General features: G+C 41.8%; 1 protein-coding gene across 4 annotated transcripts; it reads right to left on the reverse strand.

The window, feature by feature from the left end:
* Positions 1 to 291: 291 nt before the first annotated feature.
* CDKN3 (cyclin dependent kinase inhibitor 3) lies at positions 292 to 14760 on the reverse strand. 4 transcript variants are annotated; one of them, XM_073350095.1, is made up of 8 exons: positions 14675 to 14760; positions 8939 to 9021; positions 8050 to 8105; positions 6567 to 6611; positions 5418 to 5637; positions 3534 to 3565; positions 2336 to 2439; positions 292 to 928 (listed from the first exon to the last, which is right to left on the reverse strand). In XM_073350095.1, exons 1-8 carry the CDS (start codon positions 14684 to 14686, stop codon positions 842 to 844), a joined length of 639 nt encoding a protein of 212 aa, XP_073206196.1. In that variant the 5' UTR covers positions 14687 to 14760; the 3' UTR covers positions 292 to 841. The 4 variants fall into 4 exon arrangements, with proteins under 4 accessions (XP_073206196.1, XP_073206195.1, XP_073206197.1 ...); XM_073350094.1 differs by having other exon boundaries at positions 5418 to 5640; XM_073350096.1 differs by having other exon boundaries at positions 5418 to 5640; positions 8939 to 9041; positions 14675 to 14753.
* Positions 14761 to 15254: the final 494 nt, after the last annotated feature.

Below are 15254 nucleotides of genomic sequence, written 5' to 3' on the forward strand. Positions count from 1 at the left end.
TTCAACTACAATAGTGACCTACTTGTTGAGTACAGAACCAGACTACCCCCCCAAGCATATGCCATCAAATTACATTAGTCATGGGCTTGTGGAAAGAACTAGACTACAGCTCTGGAGCACTTTCAAAATCCTTCACAACAGAAGAGTTAAAAGGAGGCCCTTTCTGGCTCTCAATAGCCCTGGCTCTTAAAGCTCAGCTGGCTACTGTTAACAAGTTACCAGATCTTTTTATTCCCATTTCAAGCTTCTCTCTCCTTCCATCCCCAGTTGTTCCCACTGACTACTTACAAGAAAAAAAAAAGTACAAATAGATAATGCATTAGCTTTATTTCTTATTTGAGATCCCCAGTAATACCCTCCATTGCGTAAATACCTAAAATGCAACATACAGGAAACGACAAAATTTAAAAACCAAAATACTAGTTCAGCATGTTGAAACTTGTATACTGGTAAGGACATACTTGATGAAGGGAATTAATGCATCAGCAGTGAACTGCTGAAGTTACTGTACTAAAACAAGTCCATTAGAAATGGCGGGGACACCAGCATAGCATTTCTTCCTTCATGTGTGGAAATACTTGTAGAGTATGAACTTAGAAATTATTCCTTGGAAGTTTGTAATGCAGGATTTACTATAGCTCACAAGACCCTTTCTAGCATCAGTCTTGTATCTATTTACAGTAGAGAGACTGGGTGTTGGATAATACTTTGCTAGAAGGAGTGACTAATAAAGTGGTATTAAAAAGGTCATGTAGGTGAGCAATGTCTTTACGTAGAACTTGTACTCAGCCGAAGTACCATATGTACACAAAATAGATCTACCATAATGCTAATATTAGTTTTATCGTGATACTGATCTTAATATTGCATCTTTTGTTGACAGATGTGCAGCCAGGTTCTCTCGAAAGTCATGGAGATAGTTGTATTGCTGAAAAATGTACAATCATATTTAGCAAAAGTGCTGAATGTGACGGACATGTTAATAAAGTTTTAAAAGAGAGATTAAATACTTTGTGGTTTAGGCAAGTCTCTAGCTATTAGGTTAGGATAAGACCTAATTAGGGCAGGAAGAGGCAGATTACCCCAAATCTGGCTACTGCATGATTCCTACACCTTACTCTGAAGCATTTGGTGCTGGCTACTGTTAGGACAGAGACAGGATATTGGACTAGATGGACCTTAAGTCTGATCCAATCTGGCAACTCCTGTGTTCCTGTTATAGTGAGGTTGGAGATATTACAATTCTGTTTGTGGCTGGCCTGAGTTTCTAAAATATTAAATAGGAAACTGCTTCATTTGTGAATAAGTAGCTCCACTTCCTCTGCATATAGTCCAAGAAGTAGAACACTGCTTCCAGCTAGCTGAATGCAGAGCACAACAATCTACATAGAGGGCTGGTAGGCCAATTCACTCTTGAGTAAAGACTCCAAATGGTGTAAACTGCATAACAAGTGTTCAAAAAAATATAGGCAATCAGGGAAATTTAAACACAGATCCCCCATATCTAATAAAAGCAGGGTGGGACTCCCCATCCTCTCCCTAGCTTCAATAAACAGTGCTTACTCTGCTCTCCACTCCGACTGAGCAGAAGTGTGCCTGCTTCCCAAATCCTATTTGGCTACTTCAACTAGCAATAGGCAGCATTCTCTGGCACTCTGCCTTCTTTAGAAGGCATTTAAAATAACATTGGATCTCGAAGTTAAATGGTGAGATCTTGACTGGTGTACATTTTCTGGCTTTATAAACTATTGTCTTGCTATTGTTTTATGACTTATGTATTCTGAGAAGGTTTAATACTAGCATTGGGATCTGGGCAGAGGACGATGATGGATGATAAATGGAAAATGACAGCTAGAATAGGAACTAATGTGTGTGAGGTGGGGAAGTTTAAGAATCATGGCAGATGATCAAGGTGTGCAGTGAGAATTAAAGGAAAGGAGGGATTTTGGCAATAGAAAGGAAGCAGCAACAACCCCTATTATAAGCTATAGGTGGGAGTGTGGTGGAGGGCAACAGGGGAGAGAGGTAAGAACAGAGCAAACTGCAGGGGCGGGGGAAAGAGAAGAGATAGAGTGGCTATTGGCAATAAAGGAGGAAAGATGTGAAGTTCTGGTGTGGACAGACCGAGACTGTGTTGGCATGATAGTATGTGACTAAAAGCAGCTCAAACCCAACATTCAAAGGCAGTAAGGACATGAATTACTAGAGGCCTTCTTTAACTCTCAGAAAGACAAAGCCATTCCCTTCATGAAGAGATCTTAGTACAGAGGCACAGTCCTCTACCCACCAGAGGTCTTCTCCATTTTATTATTCCCTCCCCCCAGAGCTTCCTTACCTTTATTGTCTGTATTGCCCCAGATCCTCTTAAGTCTCGGAGGCTCTCTATTGCCTCTTGGGGTTCCATTGCATCAGATAATTGAAGCAGAAGACATGCAGCTACTGTAAGGAAAAGAGATGCATAAATATGCATTCTAACAATCATCTCTGTATGTAATAAAACTTCTGCTCATTGATGTTTGTGCTTAGACAACCACTGGAGTCTCACGACCACTTCAGAACTGGAATTTCTTCATCATACAAAGGTCCACAGATCTGTTACAATGGATACTTCAACCTGGTTGCAGTTGGGGGCAGAACCAGGCCTGCCAGTCATTAGCAGCAGTGAAGTTTGCTCAAGTTTTCTCTGCATCCCCAGCAGTGTTCCAGAGGGAAAGTCCAAACTTTAATTCAAAATTTTAACAGTTTGGTCCCATAACATCTTGAGGGCTGCGTTTGCATTTTGGGAGATTGTTATCTCAGCTCCGCTCCCCTTCTGTGGTGTTTGCACCTTTTGGCACCCCTCAGGCTTTGGGGAAAGAAGCTGAGAAAAAACAGACAAAACGAGAGGTGTGTGTCTCCTGCTTCCTCCTCACTAAGGGTCATGCAGGGAGTTCTGCCAGCTCTGAGGGCAGAGTTCAGTCCCCGCCCTGGCAGGAATGGAGGCAAGTGACAGCAAAGATGTGGAAAAGGAGATAGAAGCAAGATCTAGTTTGTTCCCTTTACAAATCAGACATGAAGTCTCTCCACACTTCCACGTATTTGATAGCACAGAGCGATAGTGCATTGTTCACCGGCTTTTTTTATTCTTTAACAAGTCTGACCAGATAACAGTTTCTTAGTTGATCAGTACCATAAAATACTAAATAAACTGGCTTGATCCTGCTTCATTTACTACAGTGGATGCCTGACCTGTTCTCACCCATATTTCTGCCAACAACTGTAGTAACTGAGACCTATCAAAGCATAACCAATCTTATTATAGGATGCTATTAAACTTCTCCCATTTTCCATGTATCTCCATAAGGCCTCCACTGTGCAAGGGCACCAAGTTCCATTTCCAATTCAGAAACCTCTGGTTCATAATGCATTTGGTCCTTTAGGCACCAGACTAATTTATATTTTAGTTCTATTACCAGAAGAGGACGTGGCTAAATTGTATTAAGTAATGACAATATTAAGCAATGACATGGGGGAAGGAAGGAAAAAATGCTTACTGAGACATGAACGTCCAAGTCCTCCATAACAGCTGAAAGAAAAGAATGTCTTGTTTTAATAGTGCAGTAGCAACCAAAGTCCCAAATCAGCACTGGGGCCTCATTGTGTTTGGTAATCCTTGCAAGATCACACAGAGATCAAGATGGCTGGAAGCTTTACCTCCCTCTTTTGTGAGCTCTTTGGAAAAAGAATTCATTCAAAAATACCTTGACCACAGTTCCACTCGTCTCCTATAATCTAAGGAAACAAGCCTCACAATACAGGTGTGGGACACTAGAGTTGTGTGAAAATTCAGTCCTTTGGTAAAACCTGTGGGAATCCGCCCCTGCCAAAGAGTTGTGTTCTAGATTCACAGAAAGCAAGATCAGATCATTTTGGTAGATTTTATGCCCACAGCTTCTCTGGTGCCTAATGGGAAAGAAGAAACACTGCATCCAATAGAAATACCTCATCCTACCTCTAGGTCAAAATTCCTCCTACCCACCCAAAGTCCATTTCTTACTGGATTAGTAGAATGCACCATGATATCCTCATGTAAAGTGGATGGCCTGAAGCAATGTAGACTTATTTTTTAGTATCCATTAGTGTTTCCTAAAGGCTCAGGAAGTATGTCACTGTCAAGGCTGAATCCCCACTCTGTCACTTTGAGTGTAGAAGATGGGGGCCCACAAGGATTTTCAAAATCAATACTGGCCATTCCAGGCTTGTATTATACTCCCAAGGTTACAGCTTCTCTCTGACCTTGGCTTGGTAAACGCTCCCACCACCCAAATGCAAAAAAAACCCCAACCAAACCCTTTGAACCAGGAAGGAGCACTTGGGAATTCCTCCCTCTGGGGTACCCTCAAGCCCCCCCGGGGAAGAGCCGAGAAAGAAAAAGGAAATTAGCTGTTGCCACCAGCTAATCAAACAGCATATGCACAAACCTCTTAGGACACCAAAAATCCAATCCTGTTCTTTAAAAAAAAAAAGTAAATTTTATTAAAAATAAAAAGGAAGAAAATATACCTGGAACTTAGGCTTTTGCTGGATTTTAAAAGAGCAATTCCAAAAATTAAGCATCCAAACTAGCTTTCTTGGGGATTCAGCTTAAAGGTTACAAACAAACAAAAGCATCAGGGGTTAGCACAGAGGAGTCCACAAGCCAATAAGAAAAAAGAACCCTAATTGTGTCTTTTTCGACATTCCCTAATTTTACTCACTATCTGACGCTTCAGATAGTAGGTTCAAGGTATGAATTGATAATCTATGATCATACCTGGCTTAAAGCTGCTTACAGCACTGCTGCTCTGTGTCCCTGCAGCCCAGAGAGAGCAACAGACAAAGGGAAAGTTCCCCCCCCACCCCAATTTTAAAAAGTTCTACCTTCCCATTGGCTCTTTTAGTCAGGTGCCCACTTCCTTCTCTTTACCTGGGGGGCTTTTATCCCTTTACAGGTGAAGCAAGCACAGAACAGCTACCAAGAGGGATTTTACAGTTAACTGGCTCGTTGGGTGTTCATAAAAGGGAGCTACCCCCAGCTTCATTTATCACAGTCACCCTGGCAGCTGCTGTGAATTTTAGTCAGTTTGTCTCAGGTGGTACACCATGCGTCACCCCACTAGACCAGCTGGGAAAAGGGGGGGAGGCTCCATGTGTCCATCCCTACAAGGCCTAGCATTATTTCTCATTGAATGGGGCAAGGAAACGGAAGTAGTTGTAAGTGTGTGGCAGAAGACGACATGGTGAAAGAGAGGGAATGTCACAGTTTGAATTAACCTTAAAGGAAGCCAGCCAACTGTCATTTGACATTTGTTTATTGTACATTAAAGTTTTGATTGTTCATTCATCTGGAGGGAAGTTGATAGATGTCTTGTGGAGATAGGAAGGAAATAGGAACTTACTGTATTAATGTTTTCCGGTTGCTTTCCAGACAGCCCCTTAGTTCTTCCAGAATGGTACAGCAGTTGGTGATGTCAGGAGTGTCTCCATCAGGAATAGGATGATGGTGCACAATAATCCCGTGCTGCTGGTAGGAGTCTAGTAGGTTTGGCACCCGATATTTTGAGAGTTCTCCTCTGGTACAGAGCACAAATATATCCTGTGTCCCATACCTCTTTAATTCTTCTGCCAACAAACCAAGACACTTGCAAATAAAAAAAGCCTTTCAAGTTTAAGATCTACTTAGACGAAAATGCTAATCAACTCAATTTCGGGGATTAATGTGAGAATCAGCAATGACCAGCTGACAAACACTAGAAGAACTGTAGGGTTAACCATGAACACTGTGTTTATGCTCATTGGTAGGATCCTGAAGTTGGCAAGTTATTGAAATAAAGATTAGAAGTGTTTGTGCTTAGGCTTTGAACTAACTCTTCTTGGGAAGCTTGCTAGCCTACATTGGGATTATCAGAGCGTCCTGTTATGGTAGAGAAAAAAAACTAAAGACAACCGCCTCTGGTTATGGGTTGTACATAGGCAGCAGTGAGTACTCTCAATTGGCAGTGAACCCATGTAAGAGGTGATGTTTTTCTCTTGCAAAAGCATCTCAGTACATTAAACAGTGCCCACAGCTTCACATTTCCCCAAGCACATTGAGCACTAGAGAAGACCGGATAAACACAACTGTCAAATCAATACTCCCTCAGGAACTTTTCACCCAGTAAAAGGAAACACTGCATGTATTTTTAAAAGGGAATTGCGAAACACGAATGCAGATGGCACATCTTAATTGCTTGCATAATGAGTGATGATGGTTTCATTTCTGAGAAAATACATGTGGTAACTGGAAACAGATTTGCTGGTTACAGAGATTATGCGATACAATTTTCAGTCTAAGAGAGCAGGCAAGATTCTAGTGACTAAAATAGTAAATGTATTTACTTTTAATTCACCATGTGCATTTGAAAGTGCTTACTTACAATATGAAAAAAAAAGACCTAAATTAGTATAGTGGTCCATATATATTATATATAAATCGAAAGAGCAAGAGCATGTGTTCATGGGTGTGTCTATGTAGCATATGTGTGTATATATTTTTAATATAAACTTACCTATATCTTTCTGAAGATTTCTTTTAACATCCTTGAACCTACAGCCTAAAATAAAATATGAAGAAGTGAGTTGTATGGAATAGAAACATTTGAAAAAACAATTCACTTTTGCAAATAGAGTAGTTGTGTAGAGGAGAGCAGACAGAACCATCATGTTTAATAAAGTAACAGGGCAGCTTTTCTAAGCCCGTAACTAAAATTTAGTTTTTAAGCCTTCCCAAAAGAGAGAGCGCTTCTGACATGATTAACTGGGCTACACTTAAAGAGATTGGCAAGAGGTCAGCAAGACGCGAGATGGCTGTAGGGTTACTAGTAGGATGATTCCCTCCCTCTCCACAAGTTCTGGCATATAACAGATATTAAACTCTCCTCCCTATTTGGGTTCTCAGCGTGTCATTATCATTACCTTATTTTCTCCCAGTTTATTCCATAAAGAAGAGCTACAAAAGTGCTTTTAACATGATGCATATACCCAACAATGAGAGTTATCAGGACAGAAAATGGGCACAGCAATGCCTGAAACCCAGGGGCAATTGCATGGGTTGCGCTATAGTGTATAAGGCAAATGTGTGTGGCTAGATTGCATGCTTCAATTACTGCTCAAACTATTCCTCTCCTCTAGGTCTGCTAACTTTAAAACTGCCCTTACCACCTTTACTGCCCTTACTACCTCTGGGAGACATTTGTTCCCTTCTGAAGATGAAGTGTTGAGATCCTGCAAGTAGGAAGTTATATCTGCTGGCTTCCAACAGGTGGAATTTTGTGAGGCAGCAGCAGGCAGGCAGTGTTTAAAGAACAGACATGAGTTAAGAAGGGACACAGGTAGTTTGAAGACCAACATTTCAAACAGGTTTTGTATTGAATCTATTTCCAAAGCCTAAATATTTAACACTTTATCTATAAACATGTGTTTAAAGTGTCAATGAAATTCCGTTTGGAATTAAACAATCCCCATTTTGGCATTTGCAACCCAAACATTACAACAGAATGTAGTGCATGAGAACGAGACAATGATAATTGATTCCAAGCTGGGAGAAAAATAAGCAGTAAAAAACACAAGTGATTAAAACAGGTGAAATACTTCACTAACATCTTACATTTTTATAACGTAAGAGTGTAGGATTTTTTAGATGTGATTTTTAGTTTGACATTCCTTATAGTGGAAAAATTTGGCTTTGCCAGAATTGTCCCATTTCATGGCTTTGCATTGACATTTACTATTATAAAAGGTACTCCAATTTGAAAAGCACACTAGTTGATCAGCAGTTACCTTTCATCACTTCTTCTGGATTAGGCAAAAGAGCCTCAGGCATCAAACCAAGAGATCTGATACCTCCACTCTTTCCAGTATTGTGTGCTCAGAAGACATGGATATCACTCCACTAAGCGAGTACGGCTTTGAAGAGATCTTTGGGGACAGCATAATTTCCTTCTTGGTAGAAAGCATGTTTTAAAGCTAACTTCTAAAACCAGCGCTACCTACCTGGCAGAGAACATACTCCCAGAAACTGAGAACAATAGAGAGACGACAGGGCTAACCTACCAAAAGAAAATGCAGAATATAAACTTAAATTCCAACTCAAGTTTTCAATATTAGACAGCCACTTTTTCTGTGGGGTTGTGGAAAAGTAATTCAGCAGTATTCCAGTTTGAATAGCAAGAATTGCAGCCAGAAAGCTTTGTAGTGCTTACTGATAAAAGAGAATCACATGTCCATACTACAACATTTTATTTCTGATCACGTATCGTACGCTTAAGTGAGAAGAGGTATCAACTATACACACGCACAGTGAAGAGGTTTTAACACTTCTGAGGTGTATATTAAAAGTATCAATACTTCATTCTGAACCATTTTACTACTTGATTAAATTCCACGTTGCCTCCACTGTAAGAGCTATGGATCAAACCATCTTAACCTACAACATCTTCACAGTGTGCCAGAAATTAAGAAGTTACTTGGGAAGTAAAGTAAATGGATTTTAGTCACTCACAAGTTATGTTTTAAACAGAGTCTGGACCAATATCTTCAAGTTGCAGAGAACCATGGTAGTTACATGACAACGAAACTTGCTAGTATACGTCTAGTGTTTGATTTCATTACTATTTCTATGACTTCTCTGAAATATCACTGAACACGACTGGCCTGCTGCAGGTTTCTTTAGGACAGGTACTATCTATTGTCCAGCTGTGTGGTTTTATGAACATTCAGGCCCACATTTACTGCAGATATTTAGTTGCAAGCAGCATACAAGTTTTCTATAAACCCTATGTTACTTGGGATATTTCTGCAAGGCCAGAAATTGCTGAGTGAAACATCTATGAGGGTATTTGATTACAAAGGATTTTCTGCTAAAAAAAAATATTTGTCTTACCATGATATCTGAAATGGTGTCTGATCATCTTGAATAGGCTCTTCATCAGATGAGTCAAACTCATTTGCTTGCATCGCGCCAGGCTTCAATAGAAGAGTAATTGCTGTAAGGAATTGTTCGTCAACATTTGCTGTGTTGCAAGCACACTACAGCAGAATGAGTTTTTTTTCTTTAGTAAAAGATTACCATTGTTCATGTAGGATGTATTACTTCTAAGACCACTTTGATGTAACTCAAAGGTTTAGTTTAAGATGATAGACCGCAACATTACTGAACGTTAGCCACTATCTACAGGTTCAATCTTATATAAGATTTTGAATCCTTATCTGTAGCTCTCTGCTACGTAAATAGTTCATTAGGGTTGTGAAAAACCCAGGTTTCAAATAGCAAAAAAAATTACTTCAGGTTCTCTTTTTTAAAGACCTGTAACTCTGAAGTATTCACATGAACATAACATACTTGAATATAAGATATGGGTATTAGAAACAGGATCTAATTTTAATATGTGAATGAAAACTTTTCCTCCTCAAGGTTATGAGTACATCAAGGTTCTTGCTATTCCTATTTTGAAAGTTTTAGAACTGTCTATGCAGCGAGAGAGGAATCAATGGCGATCCAGAGAAGTGCATTCCTAATAAGTGGATCAACTGTTATTCAATGTTGACAAGAGGGGAGCAGGTGGAGGAGCAGTGAACGTGAGGAGGCCTTAGCTCGAAGGTTGGCATGGCACCTGATACACAGCTCTGAATAAAACTGGCCAGTTCATTTTATTTTATGATCTTCACCATATTGGTCTCATTAGATGGTGGTTCTGCATTCTAGCTAGTGAATGGAAGAGCTGCAAACAAGAAATTTGTTAGATGTTATCTGACTTAGCATGCCTAATTTTGAAGGAAGTGGTAGGAAACAAGCCACTGAATGGACTAAAGTAATGAAAAAAAGTCATCTAAAGCAACAGGTACACAAGACAGGATATGTGCTCAGCTCAAAGTACAGAAAGCAGTTTCTTGGATTCTTTAAGATCAGATGATCCATCAAATGAAACTGTCTACTGAATAACAAACATTGATTAGTTTGATGATCCTGCAAACAAGACATTCTCAATGCTATTGTCATCATCACTCCAGTCACAATGATTGCTAACAGAGACTTCAGTTGTGTCTGTTCATCTTTGTCATCCAGAGATTAGCAATTATGACACTAACAACTGAAAGGCAAAGACTTGAGCCTAAAGTGTTCTTTAACACTAACCTCATTCCCCTCAGCGTAGCACAAAATGAGAAACAAAGAGACTGAAGCACTTCACCCTGGATATATCTCCACACACATTTTTAACTTACAAGTCCACTAATACATGCTGCTAGAATCAGCAGTAACATTAGTATAGCAGAACCTCAGCGTTATGAATACCAGAGTTCCAACCTGACCGGTCAGCCACACACCTCATTTGGAGCTGAAAGTACACAAAACAGGAAGCAGAAGGTAAAAAAGGAAAAGAAAAAAAAACAATACAGAATGGTGTTAAATGTAAACTACTAAAAAAGGGAAAAGGAAAGTTTAAAAAAAGATTTGACAAAGTAAGGAAACTGTTTGTGCTTGTTTCATTTGAAATTAAGATGGTAAAAAGCAGCATTTCTCTTGTGTATAGTAAAGTTTCAAAGCTGTATTAAGTCAGTGTTCAGTTGTAAACTTTTGAAAGAACAACTATAACGCTTTCTTTAGAGTTATGAGCAACCTCCATTCCCAAGTGTTTAACTCTGAGGTTCTACTGTACAAGACTGAACACTAGCAATGACCTAATAACAGCTACAAGCATTTATGCAGGGGGGAAAAAAAAGGCATCTCTACTTAAAGCTAAGGAGTCTATATCTGAAAAGAAAACTGTGCAAGTAGCTGCAAATGTCACCCAAAGAGGAAAAAAAATGAAAAAGTTGTCTTGTTTCGATAAACTGAAAATATGTTGAGAGAACTCAAGTGTTTTCATCTTAAACATTGGACGTATGGGTGTTTAGCACACTAGTTAAACCTTGTTGAGAAAGTACTGACAGTCCTAAAGCACACTGTGGAAGTTTAGAAGTTTTCCTGCAACCGCTAGCAGCTTCTTGGGTTTGTTGGTTGAAAAAGGAGAGCAGATCACTCCCACTTCCCAACTACACTTGGTGGAACACAGGAAAGTTATGGCGGTTAGATGCATAAATATGCTGAAATTTGCATTAAGCGCAAGGAGAACTTTCATCAAAATATAGCATGTTTTACATAACAAGGGAACAGATAAAGACACTAAGCTTACAAAAAGAAAAGGAGGACTTGTGGCACCTTAGAGACTAACCAATTTATTTGAGCATAAGCTTTCGTGAGCTACAGCTCACTTCATCGGATGCATACTGTGGAAACTGCAGAAGACATTACACAGAGATCATGAAACAATACCTCCTCCCACCCCACTCTCCTGCTGGTAATAGCTTATCTAAAGTGATCACTCTCCTTACAATGTGTATGATAATCAAGTTGGGCCATTTCCAGCACAAATCCAGGTTTTCTCACCACCCCCTCCCCTTCCAAAAACCACACACACAAACTCACTCTCCTGCTGGTAATAGCATTGTAAGGAGAGTGATCACTTTAGATAAGCTATTACCAGCAGGAGAGTGGGGTGGGAGGAGGTATTGTTTCATGGTCTCTGTATATATAATGTCTTCTGCAGTTTCCACAGTATGCATCCGATGAAGTGAGCTGTAGGTCACGAAAGTTTATGCTCAAATAAATTGGTTAGTCTCTAAGGTGTCACAAGTACTCCTTTTCTTTTTGTGAATACAGACTAACACGGCTGTTACTCTGAAACCTAAGCTTACAAAAGCAATTAAAATAGGGTTTGAAGGGATTTCACAGATTATAGGCTACCACCCAGACTGCAACAGTAATCTAAATCTGTCCTGAATTAATTAAAAGAACTGCAGCCACAAAAATCAAACTCAAAAAACAATTCAGAAATGCTGTAGAACCTTTCCAGTACTTAACCAATGTGACAGATCCCAAACATGGATGTCACAGGTTTAGATTCCTCTGCCACCGTCAAAAAGTCTAAAACATGGTTGTTACCATACAACCCCAATATCCCTCCTGCTATTCTAAAACTTAAAACTGAAGACCCAGATCTGTTTGTGAAGGAGCTTGCATCAAAAATGAGCAAGTAAAAGCACATTCAGACTGGTTTGGTCAAACCCTTGTAAAACATAGTAGGTGATGAAAAAGGTGGTACACTGATTACATTATCAGCTTCTGGAGGCAGGTACAAGAGTGATAGCCCTAACTAATTAGACTGGAGACACTTCTTGCACTTTACTTAGACAAGTGCAAGATCTCCATTAGAGACAAGGTGTATGCTTTTTAAAAAAAAATATAGTTGAGGAATAAATAAGTTTACTACAGCCATATCTACACTTACAAGCTTACAGTGGCACAGCTGTATCGCTGTAAGAGTGCTTGCGTGGCTGTGTTATGCAGACAGGAGAGAGTTCTCTCGTCGACGTAATAAAACCAGTTCAACAATCAGCAGTAGCTATGTCGATGGGAGAGCGTCTCCCATCGACATAGCACTGTGCACACAAGCGTTTATGCCAACAAAACTCATGTCACTCGAGGGATGTTTTTTCACACCCCCGAGCAATAAAAGTTTTGCTGACCTAAGTGCTAGTGTAGACATGGCCTAAATGAATCATAGTATGAATTTCATTTCTAAAACCTCTGTAGGTTTTTGTCCTCCCTCCCAGGAAAACGTGGGGTATTTTGTATGATTGGAAAAAAGTCACACTTCTGTACTATTGTCAAACAAAAGTTTCCATGAGCAACCTTGAAGTAACCAGAAAAGTAAAATCAGTCAAATAAAACATAGCATTCAAACAATGTCTTTAGCGCAGTCATACATGTATGTTGAGGATGGGAGCAAGTGTCAAAATATCAATCATATAGCAAGTATTAATATTTATCCAGGAACGCAGTCAGGGGCTGCTCTGAAGAATTCCCCAGGTCTTTAAATGATTGGCATTTACCCCAAGCACACAGAGATGTGTAACTGTGCCTTAGAACAAGTGTAATAATTCATTTCTACAGGGTTCCTCAAGCATATTTGAGAAACAAATCATCTGGATGGAAGATACATAAATTCAGTCTACACAGGTCAGGGCACCTCCAATAGCAGAGTGATGCCTGTTTGTGTTTGAGTTGCATGCATGAAAGTAATGCTTCTGAAAATCTGTGACATGAAAGCCCTGAAGACTGAAATCCTCTATTCACAGAACAAGTACAACACCGGCACCTGCTGTGCATCCTTTCTTACCTTTTCATGCCTTTGTCTCAACCTTATCCTAGAGAGATTACCTTTAGGGATGAGAGGAGCATTTAGTTCCCAGGCCTACTCAACATTAAGAGAACAGTTACTGCTAATTGGGATGATGATGGTTTGTGACATGAACTGAATTGACACCACTGTACCCATTTCAAACGATAGACCACAAACTGCCATTAGATAAAAAGAAAACGAGTACTTGTGGCACCTTAGAGACTAACCAATTTATTTGAGCATGAGCTTTCGTGAGCTACAGATCACTTCATCGGATGCATACTGTGGAAACTGCAGAAGACATCATATACACAGAGACCATGAAACAATACCTCCTCCCACCCCACTCTCCTGCTGGTAATAGCTCATCTAAAGTGATCACTCTCCTTACAATGTGTATGATAATCAAGTTGGGCCATTTCCAGCACAAATCCAGGTTTTCTCACCCTCTGCCCCCCCCCACAAACTCACTCTCCAGCCATTACCAACCAGGGAAGAATTCAAGTGGTTACCCTAGCTGTCAAAGGCTACATACTCATTACTTGTCTGAGCCATTCAGTTACGCAGCCAGGCAACTGCCAGCTCGCCCATGTCAGAAACAAGAAGGGTCCTTAAATGGAGATAGGCAACAGTGTGATGGGCCTCAGGCTACTTAGCTAATAAGACATTTCAATGCCTGTGATATGCTTAGAGTGGAGATGGAAACTTCACAACTGAAGGCTACGTGAAAGCAGCACCAGCCTGGCACAGGGTCAGGGTTGTGGCAGCCCCATGAAAAGCTCAGACCTGTAGCAAGAGGTAAGTGGTGTTGCAACATGCTTCACCAGCAATATTACAATCACAGAAAGTATACATCATACAGATACAATCATGTTCAGTAATTGTGGGGGGAGGGGTAGCAGACAGCAGGGCAGAAATGCAGTCCGGAAAGCAGACGCCTTACAGCTTGTTAGCGGCCAGAGTATTTCCCCAGGGTAGGGGCCAGTGTCACATTTCCTGGGTTCCCAAATCCCTGACCCACAGATTCAGGAAGCAACTAAATGTTCAGAAGAGCTATCACAGAACAGAGGGATGTTTTTTGGGGGGGAGGGGAACCCTGCCCTCCCCCCACAGCTCAGGAGGGAGGGAGGGAGGGAGGGTAACCCTGCCCCTCCTCCCCCCGGGGCTCAGGTTGAGGGGGAAGGGTAATCCTGCCCCCTCCCCCCCGGGATAACCGGGGCTCAGGATAGGGGGGGAGGGGTAACCCTGTCCCCGCTCAGAGGGGGAGGGGTAACCCTCCCCGGGGCCCAGGAACGGGTGGGGGTAACCCGGTTCCGTCCGCCCTCCATCCCGGCCCGGCTGAGGTAGCCGTGGGAGGAGGCCGAGCGGCGCTCCCCAGCACACCGGGCGCCCCTCACCAGGTTCACCATCCCGGCGCGCTCCCCGGCGCTCGGCCCGGGCCGCAGCCGCCGGTTTGAACAGGCCTCCGTCCCGCCCCTTAGGGTTCGGCCCGGCCCAGGGCGCTCATTGGTCAGTGCCTTCCCGCTCTCACCCAATCCCCTGCAGGCAGGCGGCTCGCGCCGGATACAAATAAACCCCGCCCCCCGACAACGGACGAGCCCTATTCCCCATCTGCTCCTCAAGCAACATGAAAAGCACCTTCTGATTGGCCGAAGTAGGCGGGCTTTGGAAACGCCCCCAAGCTCTAACGGGATTGGTTAGCTGGGAGGAAGGGGCGGGGATTATGGCTGGTCAATGCTGAGTGGTTGAAAGGGCAGCTGTGGGCGGATGCACTGTTGCCAGGGTGCAGTAGGACGGTTGCTAAGGAGCAGGCCCTGGTGGTGTTTGGCCAAGGGAGGCTGGGGCTGAAGATGGTTGCTAAGGGGTGGGGCAGCAGCAGGGTATTCACCGGCAGGGGTATAGGACAGCTGCCAAGGGGTGAAGGAGACAGTAGGGTCCTTGCTAGCCAAGGCAGCCCCTGCGAGCCCCCGGGGCGTG

Source organism: Lepidochelys kempii, chromosome 6 (assembly GCF_965140285.1).
Source record: "Lepidochelys kempii isolate rLepKem1 chromosome 6, rLepKem1.hap1, whole genome shotgun sequence".
NCBI lineage: Eukaryota > Metazoa > Chordata > Testudines > Cheloniidae > Lepidochelys > Lepidochelys kempii.